Genomic DNA, 16293 nt, shown 5'->3' on the forward strand with positions numbered 1-16293 from the left:
ATGTAATGCTGTCTGTGGATATGAATTTACCTATGGGTGCTCTTTCAATCTACTAATGGTGTTGTGCAATAAAATTATGGTGGAAGGTTGTGGATTGTCTTTCTCAACATGCCATGGAGAATTTCTAACTGATTTCATTTGCTTCTTTCATGGGTTGGGTTCAAACTTCTAGGTTAATGGGTTTTAGAAGCCACAAAACTAATTAGGTAATAAAGTTGAATACATGATGATATCATCAACCTTACATTAAAGGACAAATGAAAAGGAAATCTAACATGTCAAAAATTTCTTTGAAATAGAAGAAAAGGTAAATTGCATTAGAATATTATTATTATTATTTAAAAAACATGTAGACATTAAATTCCATTCACTTGGGGGATGGGGACTGGGGAGTTTCGATTTGCTTCAACAACCTCAAATTGTACAAAAACAAACGTGTCTGAGGACCGAATCGCTTCATTGCATGCAACCCCTGCATGACAACCTCCTTAACACGTACCTCCTCTTTCCTCAACACGTACCATCCTTATTGGCACCCATTTTCTCTATATATCACCTTCATCTTCTCTCTCAAAACTACATCACCCGCTACTGCAATTCAATTGCTCGTTTTACATCAATGGCTGAGCAGCAACAATCACTGCAAGCAGGCCAGCTACCACCAAGGTCCCACCAGGTGGTCAAGGCAGCAACTGCGGCCACCGCTGGTGGATCTCTCCTACTTCTCTCTGGTTTGATCCTTGTTGGGACCGTCATTGCACTCACCGTAGCTACTCCATTGCTGGTCATTTTAAGCCCGATTCTTGTCCCTGCTGTCATAGCAGTTGGTCTCATAATCACCGGGTTCCTGGCCTCGGGAGGTTTCGGCGTTGCAGCAATCTCCATCTTGTCATGGATCTATAGGTAATACATTTTCTTAAATTCCTTGTGGTAAAGGAACTACCTCTTGTCAATTCACTATAATAATGGGAGGGTTACGTTGCAGGTATGTTACTGGGAAGCAGCCACCAGGGGCAGAAAGTCTGGACCAGGCACGGATGAAGCTAGCGGGCAAGGCACGAGAAATGAAGGACAGGGCGGAACAGTTTGGACAGCTCGCAACTGGTCAACAGACATAGAAGAGATCTGGTCACCTCATCTCTGCCTTTTTTTCATGGAGAAATAATCATACAATCAAAGATTAGGGTGGAGATGCTTTGATACATACATATCTACGAGTCGTAATTAATTTCCAAATTAAGGCCATTGCTTGTTTGGCGTTCGTTTTGGAATTTGGGTTACTCTTCTTGTTAATGGATCTTCTGTGAGTGCTCTTAAAATAATTTCTTGCCTTGAGCTTGTCTTTTAAGTCTGTACGTAATGAAGTCTTTTATTCAACTTGTTAGTTTTGTGAAGTAAGCAATTGATTTCGGTTAATAGTTTTTGGCCTCTGAGTGCATTTCAGATTGGATGGATCGATTTTTAGTTCAAATTAATGATTTGTTGGAGTGTCATTAGACAGGCGTCAAATTGCATGGCAGTTGGCACCTATAAATGACACTTGTTATGTGGATTCTTTGGGAGTAGGAGGGCTGAGATGCATCCAGAGTGACAATTAGATCGATTTTTTTTATCAATAATCCTTTTTATCATATATATTTCAAAATTTGAAAGCATTTATATATTAGCCGATTAATTACATTAATAGAATAAAATTAATTAAATTAATTTTATATCTAAACACAAAAAATTTGCTTTTCAGTATAAATACTTCGTTAATTTAAAAAAAAAAAAAGATTAATCCCCTCATTCTTAACCAAGTACTTAATTATGATAATTTATTTTCGTTTTGATTACATTATCTTTTATATGATTCACAATAATGAATTAATGAGCGGTATAATTTATAAATTGTTTTTTTAGATTTAATAAAAATTATCATTAAATGAATAATTTATCGTTCAATAAAATAAAAATAATAAAAATGTAATATTTATTTGAATTACTAAAAATCCTTTTAACCATAAAAAGAATGCGATCACCCCTCCCACCACCTCCCCTCACCATCGCAAACCTAACATTCGCTCTCCTCATTCGTCAGTCGTGCATCTTCTGGGAAGGTGGTGAATTTTATTTTATTTTATTTTATTTTTAAGCTCCGTGCTAATAGCCATGCACACTCCATATCATTCTCTGACTCTCCGACCAGGCGCCAATCACCAAACTTCTCTTTGCATCGTTCTCTGTCTCTCCTAACCTTGCACCGATCACCAAGCTTCCTTCTCTTACTCAAAAACCCTAGCTTGTTTGTATGACTAAAACTCTTTATCTCGAACCAGGATCACAATGATGCGGTACCGTTTACATAGGCAAGAGAAAGAACTAATTAAGAATCTGTTACTAAGTTAGGTTATTGTACACGGGGTTATTGCCGCCAATAAGACGACATTATTTTATGACATAATGATTTTGAAATGTCAAGTATAAACAATGAACAATAACAAATACTTAATTGTCCAGATATGGACGTGCCTTGAAATCATTTTATCAGCTAAAACATGGGGGTACAATATCACAAGAAGAAGAAGGTAGGAAAGACCTCTAAGATTCCCAATTATCAGTACATGATAAGGATGCTTTTCCTCTTTGCTTATTCATTCATTGATCACCAACAGAAAGGACCATCTCTCTAAGTTTTCACAGGATCTGGGACCTGCTTTTGATGTTGCTCGAGGGTAATATTACAGTTGTTCATCGTGCGGGCATCGAGGAGACCATGATTCCATAATTTTATCAGAAACAATCTCCAACACCTGCCCAACCAAAAGTGAATTCATATTTAGAATGCTGATGAATGATTTATCATTTAAAGCTGTCTGTCCCCGAGGAAACAAAACACTTGCTAGCAACTGCAAATAATGGAATGGAGAAATTGTAACACACAGGAACATGAAACAACTAAAGTGGACTGTATATTGAAACAAATCCCAAATGAATTACCAAAGTAAGGCTGGGACACAGGCAAGATCATGCCCATGCAATCTTGAGAATGCCTCGCATGCCCAAGGGATATGACCATCTGCCAACACACTGCCACAATGGAAAACAAATAACACAAAATGGAAGCCAGAAATGTATATTAAGACAATAATTTGCAAATGATCAATTAAGTAATGTCAAAACTGGCACAAACACTCATGTGACAAGAATCATAACTTTTGGATAAACCAAGAATGACGAAACCCACATCATCCAGTTGCATTTATACATACCTCAAGTATGTATATGTATAAATGCAACATAAACAACCTTTCATAAAAGACATACTTTAAACCATACTCAAAGAAGAAATAAGGGTCTTAGACACACAAATAAATAAATAAATAAAATCAATGGAAAAATCTGGTTCAATTTTAAATAACCATAAAGTGCAAGAATAAACCAAAAAACAAAAAGTCGCTCATGACAGTCAAACAAACATGATATTATGAATTGATGATAATCAAGATTATGGCTCTAGTTAGAGGCTTAGAGATAAATGCCAAAACGTATCAAATCAACTATCTGGTAATTAACATCAAGGGTTGAGGCTTTTCCAAAGGGTGCCAACACAATTAAACCAGTCTACCACATTACAAGCTCCAAGGAGATTAGGCGGTGCAAAGCATTTTTCCATAACTTCAAGTCCATGACCTCCATGTCATGATGTATAGTCTTAACAAAGCATCAAGGCTAAACCTACCCCAGGCTAGTGTTGTGTTGATTAAATTAAGAATCCTAATCAGAAACAAAATGGAAAGAGATGATTACCGCTGCTTCCTCACAAAGGAGTTCCACAAGTGCATCATTTGCTTCTCATCTTTAGTAACATCCACAAAATCATCAAGCATCTGCAGTGTAAATAGAGCAAAATTGTATGTCCGAACCAATGAAGAGGGCCAAGACATACAAAAACACATTTCAACAAACATTATATATAGAATAGAAAGTAACAAGTCATATAGCAATAAATGCATACCCGTCTATCTTCAAAATCAGCAACATCATCATCAACTTCATCCTCACTATCCCGATCTGACAATACTTGCTCAATTGCCATTGGCTTCAAAAAAAAAAAAAAAAAAAAACATTTCAAATATTTTGAAGCATATAATCCACGTATATTAATTTATTAGATACAGTAGTACAAACAACAAGGAGAAAAATAGAATCATAAAAAACAATCAACTGCAATTAGATCCACTGAGGCTATTGGCAAAAGATAACCCATAAGCTGCAGACAGATTACTAAACACTTAACAAGTTTGTCATAACAATGCACCAATTCAAAGCATAGCCATGACCATATTAGGCATTTCAAAAAAGAAACAGACACTAACTTGTGATGATTCTGTAAGAAATTACCACTATTATTATTGTCAAAATCCATATGAGCAGCTTGATTTTCTTAATTCATCCCATTTCAATAGATAAAAGAAATCTATTACTGTCTGCAAGCTCAGAATAAAAGATTTAAGAGTTTCTATATTACCTTTCAAGAATTCCACAACTGTTATAATGTTTCAAAATATGTGGCTGCAAAATTTCTAAAATATTTTCTATATTCAAGAAACACAACTTCCACAATACCATATGGCTTGTAAAGAAGCCAAATGATATTTAATAATAGACTCTTCAAACTCTACCATCCATATATGTAAGACATATTCCAAAACAAAAATTTGTTAGATTTTAGGGTTGATCAATTTCAAGAAACACTAAAAAAGCAGACAATTGCCTAATATGGATGACAAACTAAACAATATACACATTAATGACCAAAACAAAGACAAAATGGAACAGTATTTAAATGACAAGGTCACTAGTGACAAAATGGAACAGTATTTAAATGACAAGGTCACTAGTCACCTGAGCTCTATGAGAGTGGAAGAACTGCCTTTTGTGAAGGAGGGTACGGCTGAAAAGAGAAAACATGCTAGATTAAACCTATATTCATAGCCAACAATTTTGTGGTATATTGAATAGCCATACTTCATCTTCAACCAACTGATACAGTTTAATACATATGGCATATAAACAACTAGATGCTTTACCTTCAATAACCAGGCCTGACAAACTAATCCTATTAAATTAGAGAAATTTTCCACTGCCTAAAGTAATAAAAAAGAGCACGCAAAAAGTTTGACTATAGATAAGACATACTTTCTCAGGTCCGACTGTTCAATAGATAATTTTCTTGTCTTGGCAAATTGCAGCATTGCAGGGGGTGCAAAATTGTTTCCAGATGCCGATTGAACACATTCAGGATCAGGATATGCTTGTACTGCAGATCCTGAAACCCCAACATCATCAAAGCTAGAAGGAACATGTTCTGTACCAGCTACAGCACCAATTTTGGCATTAGGCAAATCCTTCCCACCTGAGATACACACATCTGAATCAAGTCATCACATCTGAAACAAGTAAAAAAAAAAAATGATCCCATAAAAGGCTTCTTGCAAAATTAGTCACAAGGAAACACTTTCAATGAATCTGTTGAAAATGACTGAATAAAGGAGATTTTCCTCATATTACTGATAAATAGTGCCATCTTAGATAGTCACGTTTCCTGCTCAAAATAAAAACCTTGCAGCTAAAGAAAAAAGTTAAACAAGGCAGTCATATGATGAGTTCAATTTTATTTTTTTTTTTGGTTGAAGTTAGTTAGCACCTCATAGTTCAAAAATAGTGATTTTATTCCCAGATGATAAATGATTTTAGGTATGTTGGTTTTGAAATCCACAGCCTATTATGTAAGAAAGAGATGCAACAATTCTATGAGGATGCAAATAAAAAGCCCAACCCTCTTGCTGGTCAGTGCAATGGGACTTCAGGATACAACAACTGATATGTGATCATTCGTGGACATTTGTGGAAGAAGGTTAGGTTGGTAGTTTTCTTTTCCATTTTAGTCTCTTTTCCCATATTTCCAGTGTCTCTAAAACATCTGAGTTATTGTTCATCAAAGTTTAAATCTTACCAAATAAAATGAATAAAATAAATGAATTAAGCAATATAGTAGGAATGGAAAAACTCATTAATTAAATTTTGTTACCATCAGCCTTATCTAGGATACAAGAGGCTCCAACACGCAAGTTTGACTCAAGGATGAATGGATGTACATGCTTTGCATTTTGAACAAGGTTCTTGTGTCTTTTGTGCTTTGGGTTCTTTGACCTATGAAGAAACACACACAACCATTTCAGTCCTATATACTCTCAAATATCCAAACAAATGGCACAGAGAAAATTGCAACTTACCGAAAGAAAAATGTTTGTTGTTTTGGATCAACACCATCAGCAACAATCTGAATAAAGCATACTGGTAAATAAATTCCAAGAACAACAAATGGAGAGGAATTAACACTTGGCATTTTGCATGTGCACATAACAATTCCATCAATTTCATACTTTGCAGTTTCAGTCAACAGACTAATTTTAAGTCTGGAACAGGCTCTTTAGTTCTGGTAGACCAAATAATGCCGGCTTACAGAAGATACTTTTCAGTGCTAAGCATTTAGGGGTCTATACTAACAAAGTAATATGATATTCCTCCCAAGTTGACAAATGCAGGAAGAAAAAAATCCTGACCTCTGATCTGCAGATATCATTCTTCACTGATATATTTACAGCTTGAAACTCTTCAGTTACCTATAAAGGATCCAAGGCATTAGTAGTCACATTACAGAAAACATTAATGACCAGAATGCACAAAGATTCCTGAAGATTGCCAACCCAGAATTCAAAGTTGAAGAGATCATGTGATGAAGGCAAATGATATCTTAGACCCTAAGGAGAAAAGAAAAAAAGAAAACTTGTAAGAATCGAATGCGAAAGCTCAGACTCATCCAAAGGATAAACAGAGAAAACAGAGGGGGAAAAAAAGCAGCAACGAAGAAAAAGCATCACGAAATAAAAGTCCAGTAATTATGATTTCATTTTATTTACAGGGAATGAACGAGTGCTCGATCAAAAGTCAAGAATGCTCATACCTTATAACTTGCACATTTTACCAAGCAGAATGGACATGAGAAGTTTTCAGTTACTGCAAGACGGATATCCAAAGACCTTTTAGATCATACTATTAGAAAGAACCAAAATCCAAAGCTTAAAAAACATAATATCAAAATAACCAAGAAGCACAATATCCCCAATCAAGGACCTAAACAGTTTGAAAATAATCATCCATGCTTCTCAAAGGATGAAATTCTCAAAGTCAGACAAACAAACCTGCATCTTTTTTCTCACTCCTGCATTTTCATTTGTATAATTACAATATAAGTATTTTACATTCACAATGAAATTTATGAAGTTATTCTGTACAAATGAATCTTTACTAATTCCTTTGACAATACTGCCATTTTACATTCGAAAAATGTTTCAGGAGGTATCTTTGAAGTAGACGGCGAGAGATAAAGTAATTCTTGATGATAATTTCCAGTATGAGTAGTGCGTTCAATATTAAACTTGTGATTAGTAAAACACCATTAGCCCAGTTGAGACCAGATTCAATCATCATAAATTTCTCAAGATAGCCCAAGCCATGATTTGAAATCTAATTAGCAATTACTTCCAGCCAATTTCACCAATGAAAACTAGAATATCAATGACTATATTGAAAATTCTGACTCCGGATAAATAAAACCAGGCTCTTTCCCCTAATATTCCATGTTCCCTTTTAATGTATCATCATCATTATATCCCAACTTTCCATAACCGAAGCTGGACAGAAAGTTATTAAGTTCTTTACAAGTCATGTTCAGACAATTAAGGGTGGGTATTGGGTAATGATATAGCTTTTCTAAAGCTTCCAATTATTGTCCACAATATGCAGACTCTGCTGCTTTAGATGGTCAACTAGTCAAAAAAGTGACTATGTATTTCCAGGAACATAGGCACCTCCGCAGCTAAACTCCTTCTAGGAAAAACAAAGCACCAGGTATCACACTAGCAAAATATGATTGAAAAGCATTTCTTTAAATGACTAACAACTAAAACCTAAGTAGATAGTAAATATAACTAAAAATAATTAAGGAATCAGTTGAGTAAAAGAGAAGAACAAAGCTAAAATTTGCAAAAGTTATGACTAAAAGAACAATCAACAGTACCTTCAGACTTTTGCAACTTATTATTGTAATACCTATAGTTGAAGATGACATTTCCAGTCCTCAACCTAAACAATACAAGTTCTGAAAACATTTATTATAGGCAAACATATATTTCCCAAATTACAAGCAACCAAATCATGCAAATGCAAGAAAGGAGTAAAAAAAAAAAAGCAAAAATCAAATGATAAGCTTGAAAAGGAGGATGACAAACTGAAGTTATGATGGATCAGAGATTACCGAATAATATTAGTAATATGAGATAATGATGAAGAAGAAATGTCACCAAATGTGTATGAATGATATGGAGATTTTTCCTTAGCCCCAACCTCTTCTGCATAGATGTTGACTTGAATGCGCTGTGAAACATTCTTTGGAAACCCAAACCACCAAAAAATGACACATTTGTTAGTTCATCTAGCAAAATAGATGGAGGGAAAAAGAAAATTTTCAAACTCAAAAGGAAGACATTAAGGACAGAACAAACCACAGTTTCAGAATTATATGGAATTTGAATTGAAAGGCATTTGTCGTCATTGAAACAATTTAACTGCACAAGGAACAAAAAAAGGTACTTACACAAAATTCATAACATAAAAAGAATCACTTGAATCCCAGTAACCAAAAATAGCAAAAAATGAATAGTAGCATTTCCCCCAAACTACCTCAGGTTAGATAAATGAGTAAAAGTTAAAATTCAAGAAAGTGGAGCAAGCTTGGTAACAGTTCATAATAGCCGTTTTACACAGACCATACTGGGCTACATTCATGGTGTAAATAATATTGAAGCTGATAGAGGCCACCTTGGCCAGTCAGATTAATGAACTGGTCACGAGACCCAGTGTTAGTTCAGTTCTTTAAATAATCAGTCATGTCAAATAAATTGGCTTTAACCTAGTTTTACTCTATGAACGAGCCAAGTCAGTGACTCAGTGACCTAGCCTCTTGTCAGTGCTATTGGCATGAATTTGCTGGGGAAGTGTCTTCATTAGAACACTTGTTCTTATTCTGTTCCAAGCAAAGTGGTTAATCAATGATGTAAGTGTAAAATTGACAAAAGGATAATATAATGCACCGCTAATACACACTGCAGTGGTCCAGGAATATCAATTGCAACTTATTGGGAATATTTAGCTTTGTTTATGAATCAATAGATGGGAAGCGTAGCTGAAAAGGAAGGTTTGACTTAGTGGTCCCACTTTTCCACACTCATTTTATTAGCTGAAGCATGTTCTCTCACCAGCCCCACTTCATTTATCAAATCTGTGGATGAATAGAATTTTTTTTTTCCCTTGTATTCTACTCCTGACTCCGCCTAAGTAGTTTGCGCTTAGCCGGTCCCAAGCCCGAATAAAGGAGGAGGGTTGCGGTAGGTGACAACCAGCGTAAAAATTTCGTCAAACCTTATGATATGGATTCAAATGATATAAACATTGGGGCGTCCTCTACTAACAACACGCTACATTGGAGCCCGGGTGTAGTGAGAAATATGCAAAGGTGTAGGGCGTTCAACGAAAGCGACGCGCCATGCCATGCCGGCGCCTGAGTGTGGTGTTAAGTGAGCAAGGGTTCCCACATCATGGAAGAGTGTAGGTAAAGAAGTTAATCCATAGGATAGATAGTAAAACAGATAACTGAACAGAACACAAGATAAACATAGAAAACAATAGAAGATATCATAAAAGGAGACCAATTAGGAAGGAACAAGATAGGAGGATCAGGATTGGTACTTGGAATGTTGGATCACTCACAGGAAAATTAATGGAGCTTGTGGATACCTTGGAAAGGAGAAGGGTGAATATTACTTGCATTCAGGAGACTAAATGAGTAGGAGAGAAAAGTAAGGAAGTGGATAATTCAGGGTACAAACTGTGGTTTACTGAAAAGGAGAGAAATAAGAACGGAGTGGGCATAATCATAGGCAGGACATTGAAAGACGCTGTAATAGCTGTGAAAAGAATAGGAGATAGAATTATACTAGTAAAGCTAGTACTAGAAGGAAAAACAATAAATGTAGTTAGTGCTTATACCCCACAAATAGGACTAAATAGTGAGAGTAAACAAAAGTTTTGGAAAGATATGGATGATTTAATGCAAAGCATACCAAATGAAAAGAATATTTTCATTAGTGGAGATTTGAATGGACATGTAGGAAGTGATAGGCAAGGCTATGAGAATGTTCATGGAGGTTTTGGTTTTGGCAGTCAAAATGAGGAGGGAAAAAATATTCTGGATTTGCTATGGCATACGACCTAATACTAGCAAATACCTATTTTATAAAAAGAGAGTCACATTTAGTGACTTTCAAAAGTGGGAAACATAGAAGCCAAATCGAATTCCTCTTAACCAGGAAGACAAATAGAGCTCTATGCAAGGATTACAAGGTCATTCTAGGTGAGGCTTTAACAAGTCAACATCGGTTAGTGGTCTTGGATGTCAAGTTTAGGAACAATTCAAGTAAAGTCAGAAGAAATAGTGTAGCTCGAACAAAGTGGTGAGAGTTCAAAGGAGTAAAGCAAGTGAAGTTCAAAAATGAGCTTCTCAAGTCCGAAGCATGGAAGCTGAATATGGAGGCCAATGATATGTGGATACAGATGGCATCAAAGATTAGAGAAGTAGCTAGAAAGTACTTGGAGAGTCTAAAGGACATGGACCACACTCAAAAGAGAGATGGTGGTGGAATGAGGAAGTAAAAAAGGCAGTGAAGAGAAAAAGGGAATGGTATAAGAAATTACTTAAATGTGATAATAATGAGGCATATGAACAGCACAAGATAGTGAAGAAAGAGGCAAAAAAGGCAGTTAGTCAAGCAAGAGCACAGGCCTTTGAAAAGTTATATGAGAAATTTGGAACTAAAGAATGGGAGAAAGATATTTATAGATTAGCAAGGGGGAGAGAAAGGAAATATCAAGATCTCAATCAAGTTAGGTGCATTAAGGATAAAGAAGGAAAAGTGTTGGTGAAAGATGAGGACATTAAAGTAAGATGGAAAAATTATTTTAATGATCTCTTTAATAATAGTCAAAATGGTAATAGCGTGAATATAGACTATAGAACGATAGAAAAAAAATGTGAATTATACTAGAAGGATTAGATCTTTAGAAGTAAAGAAAGTACTTAAGAGAATGAAAGTGGGTAAAGCCTGTGGACCCGATGGAATACCAGTTGAAGTGTGGAAGTGTTTGAGAGATATGGGAGTGGCATGGTTAACTAAATTATTTAATAAGATTCTAAACTCAAAGAAAATGCCTGATGAATGGAGGAGGAGTATTTTAGTACCTATTTTTAAAAATAAGGGAGACATACAGAGTTGCTCGAACTATAGGGGAATTAAACTCATGAGCCATACTATGAAGTTGTGGGAGAGAGTTGTGGAGCATCGACTACGTCATGATACTTCTATCTCTCTTAATCAATTTGGCTTCATGCCCGGTCGTTCAACTATGGAAGCGATCTTTCTCATTAGAAGCTTGATGGAGAAATATAGAGATGTAAAGAAAGATCCACACATGGTTTTTATTGATTTGGAGAAGGCTTATGATAGTGTTCCAAGAGATGTCCTATGGAGTGTGTTAGAACAAAAGAGAATATCTATTAGATACATACAAATGTTGAAAGATATGTATGAAGGAGCAACTACTATTGTACGCACAGTGGGAGGAGACACAAGAGATTTTCCGATCTCAATTGGATTACACCAAGGATTAGCTATAAGCCCTTACCTTTTTACATTAGTTTTAGATGAATTGACGAAACATATACAAGAGAATATTCCTTGGTGCATGATGTTTGCGGATGATATTATCCTGATAGATGAGACGCGAGAAGGAGTCAATAGAAAGCTAAAGCTTTGAAGAAGTACTCTAGAGTCAAAGGGCTTTAAGTTAAATAGAACGAAGACAGAATACATGAATTGCAAGTTCAGTGAAGGCCAAACTGGTGATAGGGAAGGAGTTAGTTTAGATGGAGTGGTACTGTCCCAAAGTAATCACTTTAAATATCTCGGTTCAGTACTTCAAGTAGATGGGGGATGTGAGGAGGATGTTAGTCATAGGATTAAAGCCGGATGATTGAAGTGGAGACGTGCCACGAGAGTTTTATGTGATCGCAAGATTCCCAATAAGTTGAAAGTAAAGTTTTACCGTACAGCCATATGACCGGCTATGTTATATGGTAGTGAGTGTTGGGCATTGAAGGAGTCGTATGCGTCTAAGATAAGAGTTGCAGAGATGAGAATGTTAAAGTGGATGAGTGGCTATACTAGACCAGATAAAGTCCGTAATGAGAGTATTAGAAAAAAGGTAGGAGTGGTACCAATTGAGGATAAGTTGAGAGAAGAGAGATTGAAGTGGTTTGGTCATGTGAAGGGTTAACATATGGAGGCTCCAGTTAGACAGGTAGAGCACATTAGGTTAGAGGATAGAAAAAAAAAATGGGTAGACCTAAATTGACTTGGAGGAAAGTAGTACAACATGACCTAGAAGCATTACAAATTTCTGAGGATTTAACCCAAAATCGTTTAGAGTGAAAAAAGTGAATCCACATAGCCGACCCCAAATTTTTGGGATAAAGGCTTAATTGAGTTGAGTTGAGTTGAGTTGTATTCTACTCCTGTAGCCTCTTCCCTAATCAACCAATGGTATAGCCATTCAATCTAGCATACTTTTGTTGTTAAAAGTGGAACTTAGTTATAAATCTCTCCCTCAAGCAGCAACAAACATACTGTGTATTCATTCAAGATTAAAGTTAGAAAAGATGTAATTATTCCTTAATGCTTTCACCACTTGGTATGCAGTTGGATACCAAATCTTTAACACAAAATAAAGAAAGGAAGAAGGAAAAGAAAGAAAAATTCAACTAAGAATTATCTAGAGCCACACCTTTAAGAAGCATGATTTCATGTCAACCTGAGATGTTACCTCCACCCTTTGTCCCAAACCCAAGTTTGGAGAGTTCTCCCATGACATATAGAGTGATTCCAGTGGTATTGTGCCTAGCAGGCAGCATCCTCCAACATTTTCTGATATAAAATATAATTAAAATGAAACAATAATTTGGAAATTAAAAAGAAAGATTAGAAAGATGACACTTCATATAGAATACAAGGGTTACAATATCCAACTTTCCAACTTTCTATGATAATTATATTTACCCTTTACCAAATATGACCAGCTTGTATGCTAATCCAAACAATTTAATTCCTAACAGCCTTCTCTAATATAGATAGGCTAATTTCTAAAAGTGTCCTTTATCAGGCACACATCATAACAATTTCAAAATGATATCATATGAGGAACAATTAGGGAACAAAATTATATCTCACAAGTAAACAATTCCATACCCAAATGACCTTTGGTTAAATCAACTCCATCTCCATGCAAAGGACTTTGGGCTCCAGCTGCAATAACAAAAATATTAAAAAAAAATCAGATGAAACTTTCTTATGAAACCATTGATAAATTCTTAAAAATCAATCATATGAATACATACCAAAGCTAATAAACAAGATAGCAAGTGAACTAGAATTGGCCTTCAATGCCAACTTGTTAATCTCAGGGAGAACAAAATTTGCTTGAGCTTGGGTAATTCCATCAACTCTAGAGAAGTTGGTCAAAACACATGCTCGACGAAAGCGATATACTGCAGAATACTTCATTTTGGAATAAAAAGCAAAAACAAATCATAAAAAAAGGTACAACAAATTGTAGAATACTACTTCCAATGACAATAGAGAACAAAGAAGCATACCCAAAAATATTTCTATTTGCTTGGCCAATTAGACTTAAAAGGTAAAGAAAAGAAACAGATATATTTTTACCTCCGGAACCCCAATGTCAGAAAATGCTCTTGCCAATAAAATGTACAAAGGAAATAGACTACAAGACAGTGAATTTCCATTCACAGTCATGAAGGGAGAAATCGTCACTTGTATTCTACATATTCAACCAAAAGAAACTTTAGTACTCAAACTCATTTCTGTACTGAAAGTTTAACTAAAGAAAAGAAACCACTTATACAACTAAGAGTTACCAGTACCATCAAAGTTCTCGGCAATAAAACGATGAGAAAAATAGACAAATAAGAAGTAAATGAAAGAAAACGCCATATGAGATTACTCAGGTTGGATTGGAAGTTAAGAATTATACATTATATGAAAATATATACAGAAGTTTTTGAAGCTTTATAACCTCTGAGCAAGAAGCAATAATAAAGAAAAAAAATTCCTTAGTATTTTCAGTGCAGAAAGCTCAAAACAATTCAACGACTGTTTTAAACTAAAAAACTTCGTACTCGAGAAAAAGATAACTTAGATTGAATTATTATTACCTCTTTTTGTGCCTTTCTTGTATTTTGTAGTTCAAACATCTTTGTAGAAATGATGGCTACATCAGACACACAAGCATGCAAAATTAGAAAGATGACATGTACTACGACCAGAAAATGGAGCATAGACATATTGATATCCAAAAAGATTTTAGCTCAATACAAAGAAATCCAACATTGGGACATTCCTTTTGATAAAATTAAAATCTTCTTTACAAAAACAATAACAATAACTGGCACCAAAAAAAAAATAATGACAATAATATAATAAAAAGATGGTTCAAACCAGATGACACTGAATACTAAGTTATCTACAATGCCAATAACCAAAATATTGAAACTCTGCAAAGTTCAAACCCCACAAGTCGCAAAAAAGTACACAGCATGAAATGCTGAAAACATGGAAATATCAACCCACTAAGTGCATTTACATTTCTTATAGCGCGACGCTGGAGGATGTTATAGAGTTCCACAGGCTTGCAATAAATCGAAAGACTCTCTTCTGCAGCAATTTCATCTTCCGCAGATAAATGCAGACAACCATCTTCACAACACATCTGATCCGTGCTTCTTGTATAGCTGCAACCCCAAAACTAAAATAAAATCACTCCAAAAAATTCTCAGAAATTAGATAATTCAAAAGAAGAGAAATTTACGATGAGGTTTCACGAGCAACTAAAGGGATGCCCGGCATTCTTAGTTACACTATTTCCAGTGTAAATATTTTCATAGCCATAAATTGCTCTGTTAACAACAGTTTCACTTAGCCGACAAAATCCGCACTCAATTTTAGCTCACAAAATTGTCTATTGTGCGTAATCCGAAACTGAGGAGAGTCTCGATTCGTACATAATCTTAAGAGGAAAAAACCCTAAACCAAATCTTCACTGCGGGCTCTCGAAATTTGGAATGGTCGAACTGTTTGGCGTTTGGTTCAATTTCCCAGGAATGAAAGTTGAAAGGCATACTAATGAACTATCGAGAAACCAAACGACACTAAACAGATTTTGAATTGTATCAAACGACACAGCGAAAGAGAGATCAAATAGACACGGAGAGAAATGGTTAATGACGCAAATAACATTTAATTAATTTTTGGAAGGAATTTTTTAAAATATGATTTTTAAAATCTCTATTTTTAATCTTAAATTGGTAAATTTATAAAATTTTCTTTTTGAAATTTTTAAATACTTAAAAAAAAAAGCTTTCAATTCTTTTAAATATCAAAAAATATATAAATTTGAAAATCATAAAAAAAAAATTTAATTTAAAAAATTTTAATTTATAAAACATTACTCTACTCACAATATAACTCTTTAAATTTGTTTTTTATTTTAGTTATACTAATTAAAAAACATTTTAAATTATTATAATATTAAGTAAATAAATATTATATTTAATTAAACTAATAAAAAATATAAATAAATGATAAATACAACATTTAGATATAAAGGATTTACATTTAAATTTAAATATTTTGTGTACCTAACATACAAATTGATTATTACTTTTAAGAGCAATTACTTTTCATTAATTAAATTATTAAAATATAAATTTATTATTTTTTTAATTAAATAAATAAATAATAACCTTTTAAAAATTTATTATAAATTTTTTGGCAATTAGATATGAGAATATATTAAGAACATTCATATATTTAAACTATTTAAAATTAAAAATTAAAATTTTAAGAAGATATAATTGCCTCTTTAATACGGAGTTTGATATTTGATAAATGTAATATTTAAACTTAAATGTTTTTAATATTTTATTAATAATTTAAATTTTTTTAATTATTTAATAAAAAATTTTAAAATATAAGTTATTTATTTTTTAATTTAAATAAA

The 16293-nt window shown here is 34.2% G+C and overlaps 2 protein-coding genes across 5 annotated transcripts; one reads left to right on the forward strand and one right to left on the reverse strand.

Annotated features, from left to right (window-relative positions):
• Positions 1 to 366: 366 nt before the first annotated feature.
• On the forward strand, positions 367 to 1428 carry LOC110669678 (oleosin Cor a 13-like). The gene is made up of 2 exons (XM_058140216.1): positions 367 to 903; positions 986 to 1428. Exons 1-2 carry the CDS (start codon positions 464 to 466, stop codon positions 1116 to 1118), a joined length of 573 nt encoding a protein of 190 aa, XP_057996199.1. The 5' UTR covers positions 367 to 463; the 3' UTR covers positions 1119 to 1428.
• A 926-nt stretch (positions 1429 to 2354) lies between these two features.
• On the reverse strand, positions 2355 to 15479 carry LOC110669675 (polycomb group protein EMBRYONIC FLOWER 2). 4 transcript variants are annotated; one of them, XM_058140218.1, is made up of 21 exons: positions 15103 to 15479; positions 14878 to 15025; positions 14450 to 14505; positions 13941 to 14055; positions 13613 to 13772; positions 13464 to 13520; positions 13003 to 13142; positions 8613 to 8672; positions 8363 to 8493; positions 8126 to 8190; positions 7010 to 7062; positions 6753 to 6806; positions 6609 to 6668; positions 6279 to 6325; positions 6074 to 6195; positions 5182 to 5413; positions 4888 to 4936; positions 3998 to 4081; positions 3790 to 3869; positions 2980 to 3069; positions 2355 to 2792 (listed from the first exon to the last, which is right to left on the reverse strand). In XM_058140218.1, the coding sequence occupies exons 1-21, from the start codon at positions 15138 to 15140 to the stop codon at positions 2669 to 2671; spliced, it is 1965 nt and encodes a 654-aa protein (XP_057996201.1). In that variant the 5' UTR covers positions 15141 to 15479; the 3' UTR covers positions 2355 to 2668. The 4 variants fall into 4 exon arrangements, with proteins under 4 accessions (XP_057996201.1, XP_057996202.1, XP_057996200.1 ...); XM_058140219.1 differs by having other exon boundaries at positions 8610 to 8672; positions 14878 to 15039; XM_058140217.1 differs by having other exon boundaries at positions 8610 to 8672; positions 15103 to 15478.
• Positions 15480 to 16293: the final 814 nt, after the last annotated feature.

This window comes from Hevea brasiliensis, chromosome 17, assembly GCF_030052815.1.
Source record: "Hevea brasiliensis isolate MT/VB/25A 57/8 chromosome 17, ASM3005281v1, whole genome shotgun sequence".
In the NCBI taxonomy this organism is placed as follows: domain Eukaryota; kingdom Viridiplantae; phylum Streptophyta; class Magnoliopsida; order Malpighiales; family Euphorbiaceae; genus Hevea; species Hevea brasiliensis.

What these genes read in the sequence shown, in the direction of transcription:
- LOC110669678 (XM_058140216.1), top strand. Translation starts at nt 464, where the DNA reads ATGCAACCCCTGCATGACAACCTCCTTAACACGTACCTCCTCTTTCCT. An exon ending in ATCTTGTCATGGATCTATAG is followed by an intron (nt 904 to 985) that starts GTAATACATTTT and finishes GTTACGTTGCAG; the next exon opens with GTATGTTACTGGGAAGCAGC.
- LOC110669675 (XM_058140217.1), bottom strand. Translation starts at nt 15,140, where the DNA reads ATGCCGGGCATCCCTTTAGTTGCTCGTGAAACCTCATC. An exon ending in CTGACATTGGGGTTCCGGAG is followed by an intron (nt 13,773 to 13,940) that starts GTAAAAATATAT and finishes TCCAAAATGAAG; the next exon opens with TATTCTGCAGTATATCGCTT. An exon ending in TATCCTAGATAAGGCTGATG is followed by an intron (nt 5,414 to 6,073) that starts GTAACAAAATTT and finishes GACTTGATTCAG; the next exon opens with ATGTGTGTATCTCAGGTGGG.